This window comes from Ruditapes philippinarum, unplaced genomic scaffold (assembly GCF_026571515.1).
Source record: "Ruditapes philippinarum isolate M1 unplaced genomic scaffold, ASM2657151v2 ctg5096_1_1_1_1, whole genome shotgun sequence".
NCBI lineage: Eukaryota > Metazoa > Mollusca > Bivalvia > Venerida > Veneridae > Ruditapes > Ruditapes philippinarum.
Window position 1 is genome coordinate 159,407 of NW_026854104.1, and position 23,811 is coordinate 183,217.

General features: G+C 32.8%; 1 protein-coding gene across 1 annotated transcript; it reads right to left on the reverse strand.

The window, feature by feature from the left end:
- Positions 1–114: 114 nt before the first annotated feature.
- LOC132738965 (ankyrin repeat and MYND domain-containing protein 2-like) lies at positions 115–22,357 on the reverse strand. Its single transcript, XM_060726595.1, has 15 exons — positions 22,187–22,357; positions 19,317–19,381; positions 16,761–16,899; positions 16,162–16,260; positions 15,375–15,449; positions 14,744–14,829; positions 14,311–14,504; positions 11,331–11,466; positions 10,585–10,716; positions 10,135–10,207; positions 8,719–8,805; positions 7,732–7,772; positions 3,248–3,308; positions 2,660–2,739; positions 115–740 (listed from the first exon to the last, which is right to left on the reverse strand). The coding sequence occupies exons 1-15, from the start codon at positions 22,263–22,265 to the stop codon at positions 570–572; spliced, it is 1,518 nt and encodes a 505-aa protein (XP_060582578.1). The 5' UTR covers positions 22,266–22,357; the 3' UTR covers positions 115–569.
- Between the last annotated feature and the right edge of the window lie 1,454 nt (positions 22,358–23,811).

Below are 23,811 nucleotides of genomic sequence, written 5' to 3' on the forward strand. Positions count from 1 at the left end.
ATCTACAAGATACTTAACAAAACATTTCATTGTCTTACATCTTTTAAATTTTTCAGAGCATTTTCTATAATGTAAATGAAAATTTTATTAAATAATTTTTGCAAAAAAATGTATAAATAGTCAAATTTCAAATGGATATGATAAGAGGCATTTACATTTAGGAGTATGTTCACGTCACAAATTAGAATAAACTTCTATAATTAAAAGTAAACTATTAAAACTTACTAACCTTTTTACATGTTTTCTTTGTATCACAATTTCATTGAAAACTTTATATATAAAAAACGTATATTAAAAACAACTGCTTAAATGTACCAACTTAAACAATACAAAACTTTAAACAATTACAGCATGACTGTCCTTGAACCCTTAACCTGCGGGAATTATATTATCTTCTGCCACCATGCCATCCATATGGAGTCTGACTCTGCTTTATACTGTTGGCAGACAAACTTGCATTTTTTTATCTTGATATCCCCAAAATATATAATGAACTGTTCCTAAAATAATAGCTGGACAAGTCCATTTAAGAAATTCAGCAGGTTAAGGGTTACAAATGTTTCCGATCATTATGAAACCCCCGCCCCGGCGACACCTTCCTTTGCCGCTGCGACCTTATATTCACTCAATTTCTGAGGTATACACTCGATTATTTTTTGTATTTTTTCATTGTTCTGGTACTTTTCTATGTTTGCTGGATCATCGTTCACTTCTTGGAATGCTTTAATTACATCTTTGTCCTATAAAGATGGAAATCATAAAATAAGCATGTCATTGTCCTATAAAGATGGAAGTCCTAAAATAAGCATGTCATTGTCCCATAAAGATGGAAGTCCTAAAATAAACATGTCATTGTTCTATAAAGATGGAAGTCCTAAAATAAGCATGTCATTGTCCTATAAAGATGGAAGTCCTAAAATAAGCATGTCATTGTCCCATAAAGATGGAAGTCCTAAAATAAACATGTCATTGTCCTATAAAGATGGAAGTCCTAAAATAAGCATGTCATTGTTCTATAAAGATGGAAGTCCTAAAATAAGCATGTCATTGTCCTATAAAGATGGAAGTCCTAAAATAAGCATGTCATTGTCCTATAAAGATGGAAGTCCTAAAATAAGCATGTCATTGTCCTATAAAGATGGAAGTCCTAAAATAAGCATGTCATTGTCCTATAAAGATGGAAGTCCTAAAATAAGCATGTCATTGTCCCATAAAGATGGAAGTCCTAAAAATAAGCATGTCATTGTCCATAAAGATGGAAGTCCTAAAATAAGCATGTCATTGTTCTATAAAGATGGAAGTCCTAAAATAAGCATGTCATTGTCCTATAAAGATGGAAGTCCTAAAATAAGCATGTCATTGTCCTATAAAGATGGAAGTCCTAAAATAAGCATGTCATTGTCCCATAAAGATGGAAGTCCTAAAATAAGCATGTCATTGTCCTATAAAGATGGAAGTCCTAAAATAAGCATGTCATTGTCCTATAAAGATGGAAGTCCTAAAATAAGCATGTCATTGTCCCATAAAGATGGAAGTCCTAAAATAAGCATGTCATTGTCCCATAAAGATGGAAGTCCTAAAATAAGCATGTCATTGTTCTATAAAGATGGAAGTCCTAAAATAAGCATGTCATTGTCCTATAAAGATGGAAGTCCTAAAATAAGCATGTCATTGTCCTATAAAGATGGAAGTCCTAAAATAAGCATGTCATTGTCCCATAAAGATGGAAGTCCTAAAAATAAGCATGTGATTGTCCTATAAAGATGGAAGTCCTAAAATAAGCATGTCATTGTCCTATAAAGATGGAAGTCCTAAAATAAGCATGTGATTGTCCTATAAAGATGGAAGTCCTAAAATAAGCATGTCATTGTTCTATAAAGATGGAAGTCCTAAAATAAGCATGTCATTGTCCTATAAAGATGGAAGTCCTAAAATAAGCATGTCATTGTCCTATAAAGATGGAAGTCCTAAAATAAGCATGTCATTGTCCTATAAAGATGGAAATCCTAAAATAAGCATGTCATAGGATCGTTTAATACATTTTATCACACACCTGTGCTGCTTTTGTGACTACATTAAAACAGCGCATATACTTTGACCTCATCTGTGTTATACAAACATAGGGTAAAGATGCCCTTAATGTTAGCATTACTCTATTACATAGGGTTGTACATGAAAATTCTCTTTAAACAGTTCTTACTCCAGGTATGCAATACATGTATTAGTGTAGATTTAATACTAAAATATTTATATGAACTCATTTCTCAATAAACAATATTACTTTGAAAAGGCTTACATAATGTGATTTTTTTTCAATTTGTTCCATAAACTTAATATTGAACCCATCAAAATACACTCTATATATTCTGTATTGTAAGGAATACAGTGTGTGTACTGGCTCCTAGGAATTCAAGGAGACAACTTTTGGGAGTAGAACAGTAATTATCTTAGCAAGAGTTGTCTATCTTTATTTCTTCAGAATATTTGTTGAAGTTTTACTACTCAAACATCTTGGATATATATTTTTTGGTGCTCAAAATAGGGAATGGAAGTCCATAAAAATATGTCAATACAAGTTGAGTTTGAAAGTCCGCTGTCACAATCATTATCGTTTTCTTGAAACTTTTAAATATACAATGTATCAGGAGTTTAACATTACCTTGAAAATTTTAAGGATTTCTGGGTCTTTTAGAAAGCTGTCGATATCTGGATTAGCTACATCTTCTCCTGATGCCGCTTCTAAAATACAAACAAAAATTGATCTCATACCGTTCTTAGTCATTCCAAAATTTTGACTGCATGGCCGAGTGGTTAACACGTTGGATTGGTAATCTAAGGATTTCTAGCTGTGTAGGTTCACAACATCATCAGGGACAAACTGTTACAAGTGGTTCATGGTTTCAAGCGGTATATTATTTTAAGTCTTATATCTTTTTTAAAAATATGACCTTTTTTTTCATTTTTTTTCTCTGTATAGTGGTACATTATTTCAGTGGTATATTGTTGTTTTTAATGGTATATTGTTTAACATAGCAAATTGTTGTATTAAATGGTATATTGATATTGTTGGTTTAAGTGGTATGTTGTTGTTTTAAATAGCATGTTGCTGTTTAAAGTGGTTTAATGTTGTTGCTTGTTTTAAGTGGTATTAAGATTTATTAAGATTTCAATTTCCTGTGTTTCAACTGTAATTTAAATGAATTTGGTAAATTGATTTTCTTTGCAAATAAATGAAAAGAATACAGACCTAACAACCTGGCAGCATCTGGATATTCTTTCAGAAAATCAGTGTCTTTTTCTGTACCATCCTATAATACAAAATTAACACCAACTCATTAATATCATAAAGCTGGGACTTAAAATGACCTTGCGTTTCAGCATGAAGCTATATATTGTTGAGGTTATATGGAGAATTGCAAGCAATACCATAAGAGGAATACCCCTTCTATCATAGAAAACTTCTGACACCTGACAAGAACTACTGACCTTCCAAGAGCAAGAAGTTGTTTAACAGCTTGAATATATATGTATGTTAAACTAATATTTATAGTCAAAAAAAGAAAAACACTGTCAAATAAGTGAAAAGAAACTTCATAGCTTTTAACCACAATATAAGTAGGGTACATGAAAATGGTTTCAAATATCCTCAGAGATTTACATCCATTAAGAAGGTAAACCAAAATGGTGTCAAAAAGCCTCTTAGTTAAACCACCATGTAAGTAGGTTATCTGAAATTTTGTCAAGATACCTAATTGATAAACCAACAATTAAGTAGATCACATGAAAAGGACACCAAGGAACCTAATATACTAACTACCATGTAGGTATACCTAAAATGGTGTCAAGAATCCACAGAGCCTAACATTCTGTATGTGTCAAGAATCCACAGAGCCTAACATTCTGTAAGTTATCTGAAAATGGTGTCAAAATACCTAATAGTTTAACCACCATATTAGTAGGTCAAATGAAATTGGTGCCATAAAACCTCAAAGTTTAACCACCAATTAAGTAGGTTATCTAAAATTGCTGTCATGAAACCTAATAGGCTAGAGCATACAAGTAGAAGAGTATTTGATGCTTTCTCTGGCAATATATACCCTATATGACAAACCTAAAAGAATCAATAATGTTAAAGATAAGGTCAAAGGATTGGCCATAAGCCACCTAAAGTAATTGGGTGAGGGTTAAAAACAACATCTTATTACATATATTAAACATTAATAGGTAAAGGAAAAACAGTTATGTTAATTGAATGTCTTAATTATGTTGACCAAGTTATACACCCTTACATTATTTTTCCCTGGAGTAAGGATGATTAATTCCTTATTAGAAGGAAGTTACTTCCCTTTGTCTTCATTTGAGACAAGTCCGGATTGATTCCTTATTAGAATGAAGATACTTCCCTTACTGTATCTTCATTAGAGACAAGATGATTGTTTCCTCATTAGAAGGAAGTTACTTCCCTTTGTCTTCATTTGAGCCATGATGATTGATTCCCTATTAGAAGGGAGTTAATTTCCTTAGTCTTTATTTGAGACAAGTCATGATTGATTCCTTATTAGAAGGAAGTTACTTCCCTTAGTCTTTATTTGAGACAAGTCCTGATTGATTCCTTATTAGAAGGAAGTTACTTCCCTTTGTCTTCATTTGAGACAAGTCCTGATTGATTCCTTATTAGAAGGAAGTTACTTCCCTTCCATTAGTCTTCATTTGAGACTTGTCATAATTGATTCCTTATTAGAAGGAAGTAACTTTCCTTAGTCTTTATTTGAGACAAGTCATGATTGATTCCTTATTAGAAGAAAGATACTTTCCTTTTTTGGTCTTCATATGAGCCATGATGAAGTTAGACTCCTTTTTCCTATTTCTACCTGAAGCTAGGATGCTTGATTACTTATTAGAACTAATTGACACCATCTTACTTCATTTTTACACCACTTTTTTTTTCGTTTTAACATCACCTTATTTCATTTATGTGGGCTATTATAACCATATCATTATTTTTCATGGGGATTTATTTCCTTTTTAAGTTGTTGTTTTTTTGTGATTAATCTATGAATTTAAGATCCAATGAACATTATTTGCAAAAATAACGACAATGGCCTTTGACAAGACCACAAAATTTCATGCCAACAAAATTAAGTGAACTCACAGTACTTCACATCACATGAGAAGAAAAAGCTAAAGCCTAAAGCAAATGGTGATATATTCAGTCATGATGCTCTAACTCTTAGATCTTCTGTAAACAAGTAAAGATAAGTTTTTGCCTACAATGGCAGTTGTTGACAATATTCTACATCTGATGGATATAAAAGCCGTTATCAAGTGGACCAAGTTTGATGAAGAAGAGGTTTGTAGCTTTCTGACATCTGATTAAAATATTGTATTCATCATATGCAAAGACTTCAATTCAAAGTTGTTTATATATTCTTTTAAACTTCAATGGTAAAAGAAGAGTTCAGCTGCCCTTCTGTGTATTACTTCTGGCAAAAGCGGGCACCTGCACACCATTTTAAAAATGTGTTGTAGTCTATGCACTTCAGCCAAGATGATTGATTACATTAGATTGAAGTTACACTGCTTTTTTCTTTGTCTACCCGAAGCCAGGATGCTTTTGCCTGAAGTAATGCACAGAAGGGAACCTGAACTCTTCTTTTACCATAGAAGTTTAAAAGGATAGTAGCCGCGTCATGACAAAACCAACATAGTGCGTTTGCGACTAGCATGGATCCAGACCAGCCTGAGCATCCAGCAGTCTGATCAGGATCCATGCTGTTCGCTTACAAACCCTATTACAAGTAGAGAAACTGTTAGTGAACAGCATGGATCCTGATCAGACTGCGCAAATGCGCAAGACTGCGCAAATGCGCAGGCTGGTCTGGATCCATGCTGGTTGCAAACCCCATTATGTTGGTTTGTCGTGACGTGGCTCATTTATATTATTAATTTTGAATCATTGTCTTTTATAATGGGTCATAGTTTGCTACAATGTTGTGCAATTGTACAACAAAAATTTACACAAAGACACTTCTTGTGTGCACTGTGACATCAAATGTGCCAAAAGTGACAGCAGACACAATAAAAACATCAACATAAGCATGGATACCAAGCAGAAAAAGCCAAAATGATGTAACAGAAGAAACAGTATTGTTTCCTTAAAGAATTTGGATAAAAATTTTCCAACAAGATTGAAGATTGTGTCAGCTGATAGCAATCACAGAAATATTATTACCAATATTAAGATTGTGTACGGCAACAACAATGGATCTTAAGCTAGCTGGATAGCTTCCTCACATGAAAGAATCCAAAGTCCCTGTCGGGATTCGAACCCACAACAATGGATCAGACACCGTGACTGTAGCAATAGCTTGAAAAAGTCAGGCTAAAAAATTGGATTGTAGCTACTGACATGTGAGCAGTTCTCGTACAAAAATTATAGTTACTTAAAAAATAATTTTTATTACGCTGACTCTGACACCAAAAAATTGAATGTTACACATCAATATTTGGCTCGTCACACAAATCACGGAAATTTCATTATGTTCTTAACATAGAATAAGCCTAAGTTATGAGGCCTCATACGGGGTACTGAAATTATCCATTATTTTGTATCAAGAGAAGTAGTTCCCGTACATAAAATATAACCCAGTATAATAATACAATGTTGTTAAATCAGACATAATTTAGTATTTATAATTGTTGAAGAGACCATTTTCCCAGAGGTAGGTAGATGTAATTCAGGATAAAGAACATCGACTAAACGCTGGTATCTATTACCCGGTACTGGTACCCCAACACAATCACAGGCAATGGCATGCTTGTATGCATGATATTTTACTCATTAAAGTCATAAAATTATTAAATATAGTATTATAGGTAAAAATTCTGATAATTAAACAGTGTCCATGTATCTGTACACAGGTGGTTTTACTGGAAAACCCTTTGACAGGCCTCATATGTAAGTATTTTTGCGCATGTGCCCAAGGAATAAATCAGCAAGGTCACGTTTTGACAACCCACAGGTGAAAGTGATTTAAAATAAAAACTTTTTATATATACTGCTGAAATGACACTTACATTCTGACTAGTTTTTGCATTTGCTTGATTTGATATCAATTTTTGAAGAATGCAAGAAAAAATCAAGCGTTCAAACAAAAACAGGGTACTGCTTCTATACGGGAACTGTTTGCATGCCAGTACATCAGTTGCAAAGCAAAAATTAATTTGGCCATTTTGGATGAGAAAAACCAAAACAAAATAATTTGGTAATTGATTCATATTTATTTCTTTAAGTAGCTAGGAAACAGTTATTTTATATTTTGAAACAGCTATTGTTTTTTCTTTAACATTTTGCGTAATTAGGCATCGATAAAACAGCTGCTAAATAGCCAGAAACAGGTTTTTCCCTGACAAGATCCCCCCTCTTTTGGTAACCACAATTATCAGTAGTTTGAAAGATTTACATGTATGCAGTAATCAGTCTGTAAGTTACACTTTTTTATTCCCTTTACAATCACTTTTCAAATCTCATACTAATTCTATAAGCTTTCAGGAGAAAAAGATCATTTTGTTGATCCCTGTTTTAAAAAAGCTTGCCAGATTTTAAATGAACACAGGATATGACAGAATAGGTCATGATACATATTTCATCACAAAGAAAAACTATCCAGTCACCAATATTGCTATGATATGCATAAAATTTAAAAAACACATTTGCTATTGATTATTCACCTTGGCTTCTGTTTTTGGTTTGGCCCCTCCTTGACCCTCCTCTGAAGAAAAAAAAAATGTTTGAAAAATAATTAAATACACAATTTATACCAAAATTTAAATAATTTCATACATAAATAGATTGGGTCAATGTTATTTGTATTACGCTGTACTATCCTCTCTGTGCAAGTAAATTATATTTTGATATGATGATAAAATTAGAATTTAAATTTTTTTCACTGGAATGCTAGTGTGTTAAAGCATATGTTTGTGTAAGAGTTTAGCATTTTTCCCAACAAGCTTACAGTGTACAATTTTAGCATTAAAGGCACTCCACAGAGGTTTTTTGGACATGACGTGACTGAAAATATTTTTTCAAGATTAATGTTCCACTTAATGTAGGTCTATAACAGTAACTTGTGTGCAAAATTCAGATTGTTCAATAACTTTTTTTCTCGAGTAAGTATTCTAGTTGTGACAAATGACCCAAAATTGAAAAGAGGTGCAACACTTTTCAATCAAATCAGGCTAAGAATAGCACAAAAATATGAATTTCAATTTATTTCTGAGTATATTTCTTAATAAACTTCTCATATATTTCTGTTTTAAGTACCACAACAGATCTATGGATGAAATACAGATTTTATAGGCTTTTATACCTCAGTGGAGTTAAATAATTTTTTGGGATAAATGTTCCATATGATGTAGGTATAGACCAATTATGTAGGTATAGACCAATTATGTAGATATAGACCAATTATTTGTGTACAAACTTACAGGTTATCCACACACGTAATTTTTCCCGAATAATTATTTAAAACGTTTTTATCTCAAATCAGGCTCAAAATAGCACAAAATTACAATTTTTAAATTTATTTCTGAGTATATTTTTAAATTATCAGATCATTTATTATTTGATCTATTTAAGAAATTCAAATTTTATGTTTTTAGACTTTTGGACTGTAGTGGAGTTCCTTTAACAAGATGAAACACTTCAGCAGTATTTACCTGTCTTACTATCACCATTTGCTTGTTCTTTATTTTCCTCCATTTTTTTCTGCTCTTCTTTAGCTTTTTCAATCCTTTTGTATTCCTCTAAAATTACAATAAATAACAAACATTTCATAAATCATTCAACCTTTGTTTGTTTGTTTTGGTTTTACGTCACACCGACACAGTATAAGTCATTCGGCGAGGTTCCACCTTTTCTGGTGGTGGAGGACCTCAGGTGCCCCTCCGTGCATTATTTCAGGCAAGAACAGGCACCTAAGTAGAACCACCAACATTCCGTAAGCTAGCTGAATAGCTTCCTCATATGAAAAAATCCAAAGTCCCTGTTGGGATTCAAACCCACAGCGGTGAGGGGCAAGTGGTTTGAAGTCAACGACTTTAACAACTAGGCCACGAACCCCCCTACCTTTGTTTGTAGTGACTCTACAGACAAACCTGTGTGACAGACAATCTCCATGTAAAACTAAACATTTAAGGCCTGTGTTATATAAGACCATACATTTAAGACCTGTCAAATAAGACCAAACATTTAAGGCCTGTGTTATATAAGACCATACATTTAAGACCTGTCATATAAGACCATACATTTAAGACCTGTCATATAAGTCCATACATTTAAGACCTGTCATATAAGACCATACATTTAAGACCTGTCATATAAGACCAAACATTTAAGACCTGTCATATAAGACCAAACATTTAAGACCTGTAATATAAGACCATACATTTAAGACCTGTCATATAAGACCATACATTTAAGACCTGTCATATAAGACCATACATTTAAGACCTGTCATATAAGACCATACATTTAAGACCTGTCATATAAGACCATACATTTAAGACCTGTCATATAAGACCAAACATTTAAGACCTGTCATATAAGATTATACATGTAAGACCATACATTTAAGACCTGTCTTATAAGACCATACATGTAAGACCTGTCACATGAGACCAAACTTTTAGTTTCCTGTCCTATCAATCATAGACAAAATATGCATCATAACAACTCTTAAATACAAAGATCACTGACTCAATTTCTCTTGATTTGCTGCTACAGGCAGGTTTGATTGTTTTTTCTTTGATGGGTTTTACAATTGATAGATCCCTACTCTGACCTTTTATTTGAATAACAATAGATTTAACCACAAAAATTGACATGTGCTATTTTGTTCAGAAATATGTTCTGGTGAAATTCTTATTGTATCCATTTATCTGATAATTAGAATTAGACAGGTCAGGGATTTATGCATTACAATATCAAGAAAAAGCTATGACAATAAAAATAGCTCAATATATCATTTTGTCTTCAGACATATTGGATTGCAAGAGTTGGAAATAAACTTGATACCTTGTTAGGTGGAAGTCAAGAGTTACATATAATATCAGAGTTACTTAAAGTATACTAACCGAACAACTGTTTGCAGATTTTCTTGTGTGTGAACCAATGCATTTTCTGACAGACTGGAGTACAATAATGAGCCTAAAGTGAAAAATATACTTAATATATTAAGTGAAAAATACAAAATACATGTACATCATAAAATGAGAAATATAGCATAACTTGGAGTGAAAAATACACAAATAAAACCTGTACAAAATTGTAATATATACTAAATTTCTGCACCAACACAGTAAAGGTCAAATGGTGACTTTCCAGCTTTACTTATGAAGACCTCAGGTGCCCCTTTGTGCATTATTCAGACTCAAACAGGCACCTGAGTCGAACCACCCCATTCTGTCAGCTAGCTGGATAGCTTTCTCACATAAAAGAATCTGGAGAAGCTACATTTAAAATAACCTACAATGAGAAACAAAATTAAAAGCAAGTCTGAGGCATAATGGGCCTTTAAAACATACCATTTTACAAGCTGAACATTTCTTTATAGCATTGGGTTCGCCACATGTACTACATTCCTCCACCTCATCAAAGCCAAACTTTTGTCCATTTACACCTTGATTCAATATGTTTAATGAAGTGGGATGTTCACCCTGAAATGTTGATGACAAAGATGTTAAATATTGACAATATAAACTATATGTTTCAGCGATTTTTTCTCTACTTTGGGAATGGTGCCGGCACCAGACCTATTGGGAAAAAGATGCGTTATTTTTACTTAAATAGGGAATTTTTTATGCATTTTTTCATCTACAAAAAAGATTAGTCATCATTAATAAAAACAGCAGTCCAGGTAGAACTATTGAGTGGTGATTTATATGAATTTGTTGGATTTAAATGATTTCAGAGAAAGCACTTGGCCTTGTGGGAATTTTGAACAGCCATTTTGAGAATTTAAACATTGGAAATTGGGAATTTTAATGTCTATTTTCTATTGGGAACAGTACCGTTTTAGGGTAGTAGTTATATAAAGGAAAAAAACATTGTGTTTTTAACATTGCTTATGACATTTATATAAATATCTACACGGATGCTGTCACTTGATACAATAATTTCTTCTTTTTCTATAATAAAGGAAGTTTTCTATATCATAATGTGGTTCAACTTGTTCAATAAATTCAATATTGAACTTAACACTCATTTAATATCCTCTATATATTTAGTTCACAATAAATTTAGTTTTCTTGAGAGATATAAAGGTAATTACAATTTTTGTAGCTGACAACTGTCTGACCATATTCTGTAAGAGTTGAGATTCCGCAAATGGGAATTCTTTAAGTGCTTGCCGTATAAGTTGATCTTGCAATACTGGATGACCATCCCCAGGTCTCCCTCTTAATAACCTGTTCAACAAAAAAATAGAATCTTAGGAAATATCAATATTTGAAAAAACAGGATAAACAAGATATGTTTGTAAAACATGTATGCCCCCTATCAGCAGCCAATTAGTCATGTGATAAGGTTATTATGCATGACTTCTGACCCAGTGATCAAACAATTAATAAGGGTTATCAAGAATCTACTGGTCATGACCTTAACCTTTGACCCCTTGACCCAAAACTCAATAGGGGTCATCTGCTGGTCATGACCAATCATCATACAAAGTTTGAAGTTCCTAGGCCTAAGTGTTTTTAGTTAATTGATCTGAAACCGTTTTTACCTACAAGGTCAATGTGACCTTGACCTTTGACCCCTTGACCCCAAAATCAATAGGTCATCTGCTGGTCATGACCAATCACCATACCAAGTTTGAAGTTCCTAGGCCTAAGGCTTCTTTAGTTATTGATCGGAAACCGTTTTAACATACAAGGTCAATGTGACTTTGACCTTTGACCCCAAAATCAATAGGGGTCATCTGCTGGTCATGACCAATCACCATGCCAAGTTTGAAGTTCCTAGGCCGAAGCATTCATTAGTTATTGATCAGAAACCGTTTGTACTTACAATGTAATGTGATCTTGACCTTTGACCCCTTGATCCCAAAATCAATAGGGGTAATCGGCTGGTCATGACAAATCACCATACCAAGTTTGAAGTTCCTAGGCCTAAGTGTTCTTAAGTTATTGATCAGAAACAGTTTTCACTTACAAGGTCAATGTGACCTTGACCTTTGACCCCTTGACCCAAAACTCAAAAGGGGTCATCTGCTGGTCACGACCAATCATCATACAAAGTTTGAAGTTCCTAGGCCTAAGCATTTTTAGTTAATTGATCAGAAACCGTTTTTACCTACAAGGTCAATGTGACCTTGACCTTTGACCCCAAAATCAATAGGTCATCTGCTGGTCACAACCAATCATCATACAAAGTTTGAAGTTCCTAGGCCTAAGCATTTTTACTTAATTGATCGGAAACCGTTTTTACCTACAAGGTCAATGTGACCTTGACCTTTGACCCCAAAATCAATAGGTCATCTGCTGGTCATGACCAATCACCATACCAAGTTTGAAGTTCCTAGGCCTGAGGGTTCTTAAGTTATTGATTGGAAAGCATTTTTACCTACAAGGTCAATGTGACCTTGCCCTTTGACCCCTTAACCCCAATATCAATAGGGGTCATCTGCTGGTCATAACCAATCACCATACCAAGTTTGAAGTTCCTAGGCCTAAGGGTTCTTTTGTTATTGACCAGAAACCGTTTTTACCCAAGAGGTCAATGTGACCTTGACCTTTGACCCCTTGACCCCAAAATCAATAGGGGTCATCTACAGATCATGACCAATCACCATACTAAGTTTGAAGTTCCTAGGCCTTAAAGTTCATAAGTTATTGATCGGAAACCGTTTTTACCTACAAGGTCAATGTGACCTTGACCTTTGACCCCTTGACCCCAAAATCAATAGGGGTCATTTGCTGGTCATAACCAATTACCATACGAAGTTTGAAGTTCCTAGGCCTAAGGGTTCTTTTGTTATTGATCAGAAACCGTTTTTACCTAAGAGGTCAATGTGACCTTGACCTTTGACCCCTTGACCCCAAAATCAATAGGGATCATCTACTGATCATGACCAATCACCATACCAAGTTTGAAGTTCCTAGGCCTTAAAGTTCTTTAGTTATTGATTGGAAACTGTTTTTGCTAACAAGGTCAATGTGACCTTGACCTTTGACCCCTTGACCCCAAAATCAATAGGGGTCATCTACTGATCATGACCAATCACCATTACCAAGTTTGAAGTCCCTAGGCCTAAGGGTTCTTTCGTTATTGATTGGAAACCGTTTTTACCTACAAGGTCAATGTGACCTTGACCTTTGACCCCTTAACCCCAAAATCTCCCTTGACCCCAAAATCAATAGGGGTCATCTACTGGTCATGACCAATCACCATACCAAGTTTGAAGTTCCTAGGCCTAAGGGTTCTTTAGTTATCACTCGGAAACCATTTGGTCTACGGACCGACAGACCGACGGACCGACAAGTGCAAAGCAGTGCAAAGCAGTATACCCCCTTTTCCTCGAAATGGGGGCATAATAATGAAAATCAAATTACCGTATTTACTCGTCTATAAGTTGGATCACTCATATGACGGGGGTACTTGAAAGAACAGATGGAAGAAGATTTTGCAATCCTGATAAATTTTTTATTAATTTTTTTTTTTAGTTCACACTTGAGCAACCATTTTTGGTCTGAAAGAACTAATTCAATAAAGATTCTACAATCTGGTCCCATGGTATATACGTAATGCTATTGCTACTGTTCTAATCAGGGGAGTTAACTGCTGCTCTCTTAATATTCTCGACTGACACAATGATTTATACACTCTTGAAATAATTATAATACATGATGTAGTATTTTCCTGTAAACTCTAACATATTTGTTTCTTTATAGTATATATATGAAAAAGCATTCAAGGAATTTATAAGACTTTACAAATATAAAAATTATATTTTTTTTCTGAGCTTCAAACTTTATTTTGATGGATATAAAAAGATAAGGTAGTTCTTTAGCATATGCAACTGGATACAACAGTATGCGAAGGCTTTATCAACTTCTAAAAATCAGATACATATAAGTTTGTATTATATCATTAAAAAAAAGTTTGCAGTGGGAGATAAATTACTACAGTTTCGATATTATACCTTTCATTTTAACAAATGATCAAAGAAAAAATTGTCAAAATTTGTAACAAATAACGCAACAATCTATTGATGATATCATTGACATCGCTAGAATTGCGTGTATACTTACTTTTTAATCCATTCATCAAGACTAGTGTCATCTTTAGCTTTACGTATGATGGTTGCGAAGTAATGGGCTTTCATTGCCATGACATCATCAGTGTCCTTAGATTTCATTGCCTTCTCACAGATCATGTCTAATACTTTACATACTTTATAACTCTCGTCCATGAGTTCTGAATTATCTTTTAGATGTAGTGAGACCTGTTAAATAGCAATATCTATATAAATCACAATTTCAAAATTTTCTCTGCAAAGACTTCACATAACAGGAGAACGAATAAAAGTCTGGACAGAAATATTGTGTAAGTGGGGATGCAGAGACAAACAGATGCTGCAATTTTAATATGCTGCCCATTAGGGGCATAAAAAAACAACAACAAAAAAACCACATCTGCTTTAATGGAGAAATGTTAATATACAGTCACAGAGGTAACATTTACCTTAACAGGATGCATGTTGGACATATTGAGTAATTTTAGCAAAGCTGGTAGCACCATTGGTGGTAGTTTGGGTTCTTTTTCTTGACCTAAAAACAACACACAGAAAAAACATTAGATAAAAAAAAACCAGAGCAAACCTATGAAGTTTTATTTATTATGATATCCAAATTAACAAAAACACTATTTCATCTCAAATCATAAAATGAAAGTTAAATTTTTAGAAAATCTTTAAAATCTCAACACAGGTACAGTTCTTGTGTTTTAGTACAGTATTTCTCATTATTTTATCATTTTATTATGTAACATTGACAGTTTATAATAAATAAATACCATACCATTTGTACTATGCACTCTTTTACTCCTTTTTTTTGGTACTGTTTAAGATCTTAAAATTTGCTTTTTAAATATTATATGTTTTAAGTTGTGTACATCTTGTACAGTAACAATATCGTTATTATGTGATTATATGCCTGTAAAGCCAATGATACGAAATAAAATATATTCTTTTTCATTCTATAAACTAGTAAAATATTACAGTCAAAGAATATTTGTAATATTTTGATATGTTTTTACAGTTTTTCAACAGAGCATTTCAACATTACATCTTTAAAGTATTTCAACATGACTTTACCTCTAGGCACTGTGTAATATTCAAGGTCATGTTTGTCATAATAGTTGTTTATCACTGCTACACACTGATGCTGACCTGTAAACGGAGATAAACATTTAAACAAATATATGAAGCTTAATAATATTACACTTTGATCCTTTCTTTAAATAATCAAAGATGAAAAAAATACACAAAGAAATATCTTGAAGTTCATTATACCTTTCTGGTCATTTTTTTTTGTAATTCTTATTTTCAGTTCATTTTCCTTATGTGAGAGTGTATTTCCACTGGTACATCATTAAAAAATATACTTAGTTCAATACCCTGCTGTGACCTTGACGTTTGAGCTTGGGACCAAGATCTTGCAAGCAATATGGTGATTATAAGGACCATTTTATTGGGAAATCCCATCATGCATGCAAAATTTATGGCTCGGACATTAAGAATATTATTTTCAACACACATACAGACACCGCCTCCGTGGTGGAGGGGTTAGAGTCGATGACTTCTAATCCAGTTACCTCTCTGGCGTGGGTTCAATCCCCGGGAGATGCTTTGGTAGTTTAGAGCGGAGGAAGGTAGTCTTGTACTGGTGTAACTCTCCAGGAAAGATGGTTAGGAAACTACCTGCCTATATGACTGAAATACTGTTGGAAAAAGGCGTAAATGAAACAAACAAACACACATACAGACAAGGGTAAGACTGTGCACCCCCATTTTATGGCAAGGAACATGGCTGCTGTGGAGCATGTTCATGAAGATTGTTAAACTTTATTCAAAATTTGAGAAACTTTGGAGAAAATCTTACCAACAAAAGCGGCCATCTGTGCTGCATTTCTCCCCACTGTGTTAGTACGATCTTTCCTTGCTCCATGTTGTAACATTAACCTTGTCACATCCGGATTCCCTGAAATATCATGTGATTCAAAAATAACTTGGTAAACATATTCCTTTTTTAGATAGTCTTACTGTAATGCTTTCCAGCCAAAAAAAATCTTACATTGGCCAGTATCGTAGCAAATCGGTTATTTCCAGAAGGTTATCTTGTCTTCTAAATCTTGGGCATTAGATTATTTACAATCACTCATCCTTTATTGCTATGTACTAAATTCTGGTTATATGCCGCTAAAAATTATTGAATACCAAAGTATGTGAAAAAAAATAATGATCAGGAAATGACAGATTTATATCGACATTGGCCGATGTTAGAAATTTTTTTGCCGGGAAAGCATTGCAGTAAAACTACCTTAAATTCAAACAAAAGTTTATAAACTTTACGCCAATAATCATGTAAAGGGACTAAACTATACAGTAGTGTCTAAATAAAAAGAAAATCACATCAAGAGTAAGCTCCCTTTTATTGGAAAACAAAATACTGAGTATTAAAACATTCTATTAAAAACTAACCTGATAATGCTGCAAACATAAGGGCAGTATAACCATTCTCATGTTGATCTGAGTTAACATTGGCCCCTACACTTATCAACTGATCTGCAATGTCACATTTTCCCCTGAATGCTGCATGCTGTAGAGGGGTCATCCCAGACTGAAATGTTTGGTAAAATGTTACAATAAAATAATAATCTGCCATAAATATGAAAGACTTTTATAAGTTGAAAGTTACAGGTAAATTCTGATCAATATTGTCAGAAATTTTCTTCAGCCGCATGAGTTATTTATCGTTCATGCCAAGTAAGTAATAAAAGAGAAAAGAATTATGGCAAAATGTGAAATTATTTTGGCTTTCACCTTTTCACCCACTATACACACTTGGATGGGAATAATGTCACTTTAATGGTAAGTGAATGTACCATACTATCAAGCAAATAATCAGCTTCTTTTGCTTTAGCCTAATATATCATAATATTTTAGTTTTACTTTTCGCTAGGGTTTTTACTCAATCTCATTAAAATCAGATCATCATGTTTTGCTCTGGTACCTTAACCAATCTGCAAAGGCAAGGGAACGTACTGAAAAACTTGGGACCGTTTTAAATAAAACCAACAAATCACTGGCTTATGTTTATTGTATGACAGTCAGACAGACTTTAACTGCATGGGACAGATATCTCATAATGAACAATAAGAAATTTTGAAGTAGAGCTGCCCCATTACCATTACACAAAGTCTGTAGGGAAATGTGAATTAATGCCTTGTTAGCCTTGACTATTAACTTTTATTCTTTTTACCTATTTTCAAATTATATTAAATCAGTCAATTTCTATTTATTCTGAACAATTCAAGAAGCTGCTTTCAAAGCATTTAGATTTTATTTTTAGACACAGCTCAAATGGTTTTAAAGCTTAGAAATTTTCCACTTTCTATATCTGATATTTTACAATTTTATTGATCTCTGATATGTTCTATATTACGGCATCAGATACAGATATTAGATTTAATGACTTGTGAAGATGACAACTGATAAATGCACCTGTCATTCACATGTTAGGAAGAAGGTGATAACAACAAGAACCAGGTGTATTGACCAAACTGTAGCAGTTCTGTACAAGGGAAGTAACTACTGTATTGGAAATCAATAATTGTGAAACACTGGTTCTCTCCCTTTATTGTAAATCAATAAAAGCTAAAGGTGCAGTAAAGTTTTATGATAATGAGTCTTTGTTGTGATGATGATAAGATAGTATTAACACCATTAAAGTGTGCTATAAATAAATGCTGTATTTTCACTTTATTACATCAGGTCACCACCATTTTCTGAATTCTTATGATACTACTACAAAATTAAACATGTATACACTTGTAACTTTTATTGGTTTATTTACAGTGAAGTTGTCATAAAATCCTACATAAATGCAAATAAGATAAGAGAAATCAACAAAATACATAATCTATCTTCAAATATCAAATAAAGATGCAAAAAAATTGCAGTGGGCAAGTTTATGGTTGTTTTGGTTTTATATAACTTCCAGTTTGCCTAAACAAATAACAATTGAGAAAATATACATGTATATACATTTACATAAACATAATAATAAAGTCGGTAAACAGAAAGAACCTTTGAACCCTTAAGTCTCAGGCTGAATAATAATAAAGTTTGCTTTACTTAGATATAAATATACAGTTAAATTTCCTTAAAGTGGCCTTTAGGTTTTCTTAAAGGCCAATTATGCCTCAGAAATGCTTTTATGTTTATTTCTCAAAAGCTCATTAATTTTGTTGTACTTTAGTTTTATAATATCCAAAAAGTTACTAATTGGTTAATTACCTTCAACATCTTTTTTATCTGTTGCATTTTGGCAATCAGTACACTTACAATAAATAAGTATTTTCTATGGAAGTCAAAATACTACTTTGTTTACATTTTACTACTTCTATGACAAATTATTTCAAATTTATCTCTACTTTCTTATCTAACATTCACAAAAGCCATTACATGTATTTCACCATTATAAAATTAATGTTTGCCCTTTCTAAAGAAGTAAAAATTTATTTGTTTCTGAGGCATGTGTTGCAAAATTACTGCATCTAATTACTGCATCTTGAAAAAAAGAAATGACAGAAAAAAGTGTATAATTTTTGTAAACACCTCTATTGACAAATATTGGTTGTGACGCCTTGACCTAACTGTAGCTAATTGATACTATACATCGTGCTCAGCAAAAGGAAATATTCTTCAGGGTTTCCCTTTGCAGTAAATAACAAAAAAATGTAACTCTTTTCTCAGCAACTGTTTTTAGGGGATTCTTTTTCATTAATTTTAGGATTCATTTTCTTTAAATGAGAAAAAACAATATCCATATTTATCATAATAGTCTGACCAATGAAATAGCCAGAAAAAGGCCTAGATTCATTGCTGATTTAATCCCACAGAGATAGTGTCTAAGTGGCTTTACAGCTCAGTCAGTAAAGCTGTGGTACATTATTCCGAGGGTCCCGGGTTCGAGTCCCGGTCAGACTGAACATTTTTCTCACCCCGTGACAATTTTGTTTACACTTAACTTACCTCATCAAGACAATCAACCTTCACATCTTTCTCCTGCAATAATACCTTAACCTCTGCTAAAGCACCTGTAAGTAAAAAAGATATGGATATCAGTAACACTGATTGTGTGATTGATGTAGCAACTTCTCCGCAACAGGCTTGACATTACTGGGACAGAGATAGTGACCAAAACTCCTATTTGACAACAATTTTTTTTGTCTGACAGATCTAAAAAAAATGGTAGGGTCGGGCAGATTTTTATCATGTAGGGTAGAGTGACTCTAACAAAACAATTTTTTTGGTCAAATAGTAGGCATGAAAAAATATATAAGACAGTGCCACTGTGACTGTTAACACTTCAAAAACTAATTTCAATACTATTTTTTACATTTTACACTACATACCACTAAATTAAATTAACATTATCAGAATAGAACATCAGAAGCATGTTTTATGAAAATAAAGTTCAAATGCTGTAAGGAGCGAGCCATTGTTTCCTTTAATATAGCAAGAAACATTACATTCATTGCTTAGTACTGGTTGCCATATTTCATATTTTGCTCTTTATTTAACCTGTCTGCAAAATTAAAACAACATTTTGTCTGCAAAACAGATTTTCCTATTTTCACCTATCATTTGAAATTGATATTTTGCTCTTTGTGTAACTTGTCTGAAAAACTCAAACTAAATTCTGTCTGCAAAATACAGAATTTCCTTATTTTCCTCTATCATTTCATATTTTGTTCTTTATGTAACTTTTCTGAAAAATTAAAACAACATTCTGTCTGCTAAACAGATTTTTTTTCTATTTTCACCTTTCACTTGATTTTTTGCTCTTTGTGTAACTTGTCTGAAAAATTCAATCTATATTCTGTCTGCAAAATACAGATTTTCCTTATTTTCCCCTATCATTTCATATTTTGTTCTTTATGTAACCTGTTTGCAAAATTCAATCAACATTCTGTCTGCAAAACAGATTTTCCTATTTTCACCTATCATTTGAAATTGATATTTTGTTCTTTATGTAACTTGCCTGAAAAACTCAATCTAAATTCTGTCTGCAAAATACAGATTTTCCTTATTTTCCCCTATCATTTAATATTTTGTTCTTTATGTAACCTATTTGCAAAATTCAATCAACATCCTGTCTGCAAAACAGATTTTCCTATTTTCACCTATCATTTGAAATTGATATTTTGTTCTTTATGTAATTTTTCTGAAAAATTCAATCTAAATTCTGTCTGCAAAATACAGATTAGCATAGTCACCATCTTTGAAAGTCTCCCATTCACACCTCTTGCAAAGTCTGTTGGCAAAGTATACATTTTGTTCGTTTTTGTTACTTTTATGACAAAATATTTAACATTGCACCCTATTTTCTTCAGGTAACAAACATCAAACATGATCTTAAACCATCATTTAAATATCATGTGCGCCCTTTCTAAGGAAGAAACAAAATAATTGTTTCTGAGGCATTACATGCATGCAAACAAGATACTTCACCCCTCAAACATTGAAGACACTTAACCCCTCAAGACACTTCACCCCAAAAATCAGTAAGACAATTCATCCCTCATCCATTTTTTTTATAAAGTTAAATACTTCAACAACAAATAAAGCTTTTATATGTTTAATTATTTTTAATAATTCAACATCAAATAAATCTTTGATATGTTTATTTTAATAACTTTTTCCAGTTAACATAATTTTTAATACATAACATGAAGAACATTTATTGTTTATCAGGGCTTCCCTTAATGGAAGTTTGGGGTCATTTACTCCTTGATTTGGCTTGTGACTTCCAAAATTTAATACTTTTTCTTCTTTACCTATATAACATGACTTCCAAAATCAGAGATTTTGCAGTCTCTGACTTTCAAATTTTGAAACTTAATGGAAGCCCTGGTATATATAAATCACATGCATTAGATCTATGTGCCGTGAGTTATCTTACTTAACTTTACTTTATCCAGCATAGGGTCGCGAGATCAGAAATTTTTTGTAACCCCCTCAAGGTCTGACACCATACATGCCATAACGTCCCGGATGTCCGGGAAAGTCCCAGAAATAAGGTGTCTGTCCTGGAGGTATCCCAGAGATGATTTATGTCCGGGTAAAATAAATCTAAGTTAGTGTACTTTGTAGCCATAAATTTGACATTTTTATACCGGGAAGTCAAAGTCCGGGCCCGCTTTGGCTTGCCCAACTATAGACTACACGTGTATATTTAAAAGAAAATCAAATAAAAAAACAATTAAAAAATATATAGAATTCTATACCTATCAATGAAATTTTCAGTGTCAGTTCTAGTTAGGCGCCGCCATTTACAATGTAACTCAATGATAAAAGGAGGTGTATTCCGATAACGGAACAAATCTCAACTTTTCGGATTAATAATACAGTAATCGTCGAGTGTTCCGAGTGAAAACGGAAGCCGGTATATATAATACCGAATGACACCTTTAAAACGGAAAAAATGAAAGGATTTTTTACCGACTTCCCTGTTCATAGGCTTTGCCTAATTTCATATTATAATCTTATTGTCAAGTTATTATAAACTATTCTAGAATGATAATAAAGAACGATTATCCCCTTCCAGCATTGCAATGGTGACACTAATCCTCTGATTGGTATATCTATGTGCTCCTTCCAACAAACAATTATTGGCAATAATTTTGATCAATTAAAAGATTAATTGTTTACCCCCTGTCAGGCTGTGGGCAGAGCTGCATCAGTACTAAGGATGTAGTACTTAAGTACCAGTACCAGTACATAAAACTATAACAAGCCTGTAACGTCTAATCTATTGGACTACACTGAGTGATACAACATACATGTAGATCTAAATTATTTTGAAGCAACCTGAAAATTAAAAATAAAACTTATCATACCTCTATTGATTGCATCAATCAACTTCTTTTCATTCTCTGATAAGTCTGGAAAGGTCTGTTTTGTCTTCTCTGATGCCATTTTATCTAAAAAAGCTGTAAAGTAGATGTTAGTTTCGCTTTTGCTTTAAGGGCAAACTGCAAGGGTATCTTTTACAGTTAGCACCGCTTCTATTACCCGAAAGGACCATACTTACAACGAAAGTGTTATTACCTAAAATAGTACATTTTTATGATGTGTACGTGGCGCTAATAACCGTTGTCAGTTGGAAAAACATTTTATGTATGCTACAGAAGAATTATCATAAACACTTATGCAAAAAGAGATAAAAATCACAATACTGATAATAATAATAATAATAAAATCTTTATTTGGAGAAGGATACTGTAGATTCATGTTTACACAAAAAAAAACAAAAAAACAAAAAAAAAAAAAAAAAAAAAACGGAAAATGTAAACATGTATTTCACAATAACAAAATAAATCATGTTTGAAATTGTGATAATCAGAAAATGTTTCTTTACATATGTTTCTGAAAGATAGTAGTTTCAATCATCGTTTGATAGAAATAGGTAATTTGTTCAAAACAGTATACATGTACGTTCACTGAAATAAGAAAAAATATTCTTTAAATAATAAGTATATGGTATAGTTTTCAGCATTGAAAGTAAATAATGTTTATTGTGAGAAAAATCAAACAATTCACTCATATAACACGGTGCAATATACTGGTCAAAGATTTTTAAGTCATATAATTCATGTGTGGTATTTCACCATTTAATTAAATTTCAGTGCCTATAGGAATAATACTGCCCGTTTCTCATAGAATATTTTGAAACAGAAACTTGCTTTGACTTGTATGTACAGACACATAAAATAATCCCCTGGAAAAAATGGAGTCAGATTTGTAGTTGTTTCAAGATGGGAAATGTTCATGTTTCTAATAAGAATGAGGCAGCATTTGGTCTCTGTTTTTGTAGAAAATGAATTTAATTGCAACCTACGCTGTTAATGTATAAATAGCATGTTAACGACATTACTTAGGTTACTAGTTCTACTGTCTGGCATGTTAAAAATTATTTAAAAAAAAAACTAAAACAATATAGTTTATGAAAACATGTTTCATTTAATTTGTTTGGGTCATCTGAAGACTGCTGCTTTATCTATCTTCAGCCTGTCAAAACATACAGGGCTATTGAGTATTGACCTTAAGACTCTTTAACTCTTTAGAACGTTATATTTCTTTGTTTTCTGTTTTTGTTTCCATTAGTGCCAAACACTAGAAAACAACATTCTAAATGAAGACGCACATAGGTGTTGTTGGCTGCAGTTCTGACCTGTTAGCTGACTGCTTAATGAGTCAACTGAAGAGCAAATATTATGTTTGAATCTGTGCAAGAAATTTAATTGAAGAAATATACAGGAGAAATAAATGAAACAAAAATATAACTAGGAAAAATGGAAACAAAAATGATAGTGTTGATACAGTTTAAAGGTTAAAACAGCCTTAAAACACTCCTAGATCATGAAACAGTTTATTTATATCTTGTGCAATGTCAAGCAGCAGAGAATATCAAAGTATAATGATTGCTGGGTAAAAAGATGACATATCATAATCATATGGATTA

Excerpts from the sequence above, each read along its gene's own strand:
- LOC132738965 (XM_060726595.1), bottom strand. The coding sequence starts at position 22,265 with ATGGCATCAGAGAAGACAAAACAGACCTTTCCAGACTTATCAGAGAAT. Across the intron at positions 16,900-19,316 it reads AGGTTGATTGTCTTGATGAG|TCTGGGATGACCCCTCTACA; the intron begins GTAAGTTAAGTG and ends CAAACATTTCAG. Across the intron at positions 10,208-10,584 it reads AATGTTCAGCTTGTAAAATG|GCTCATTATTGTACTCCAGT; the intron begins GTATGTTTTAAA and ends TTTTCACTTTAG.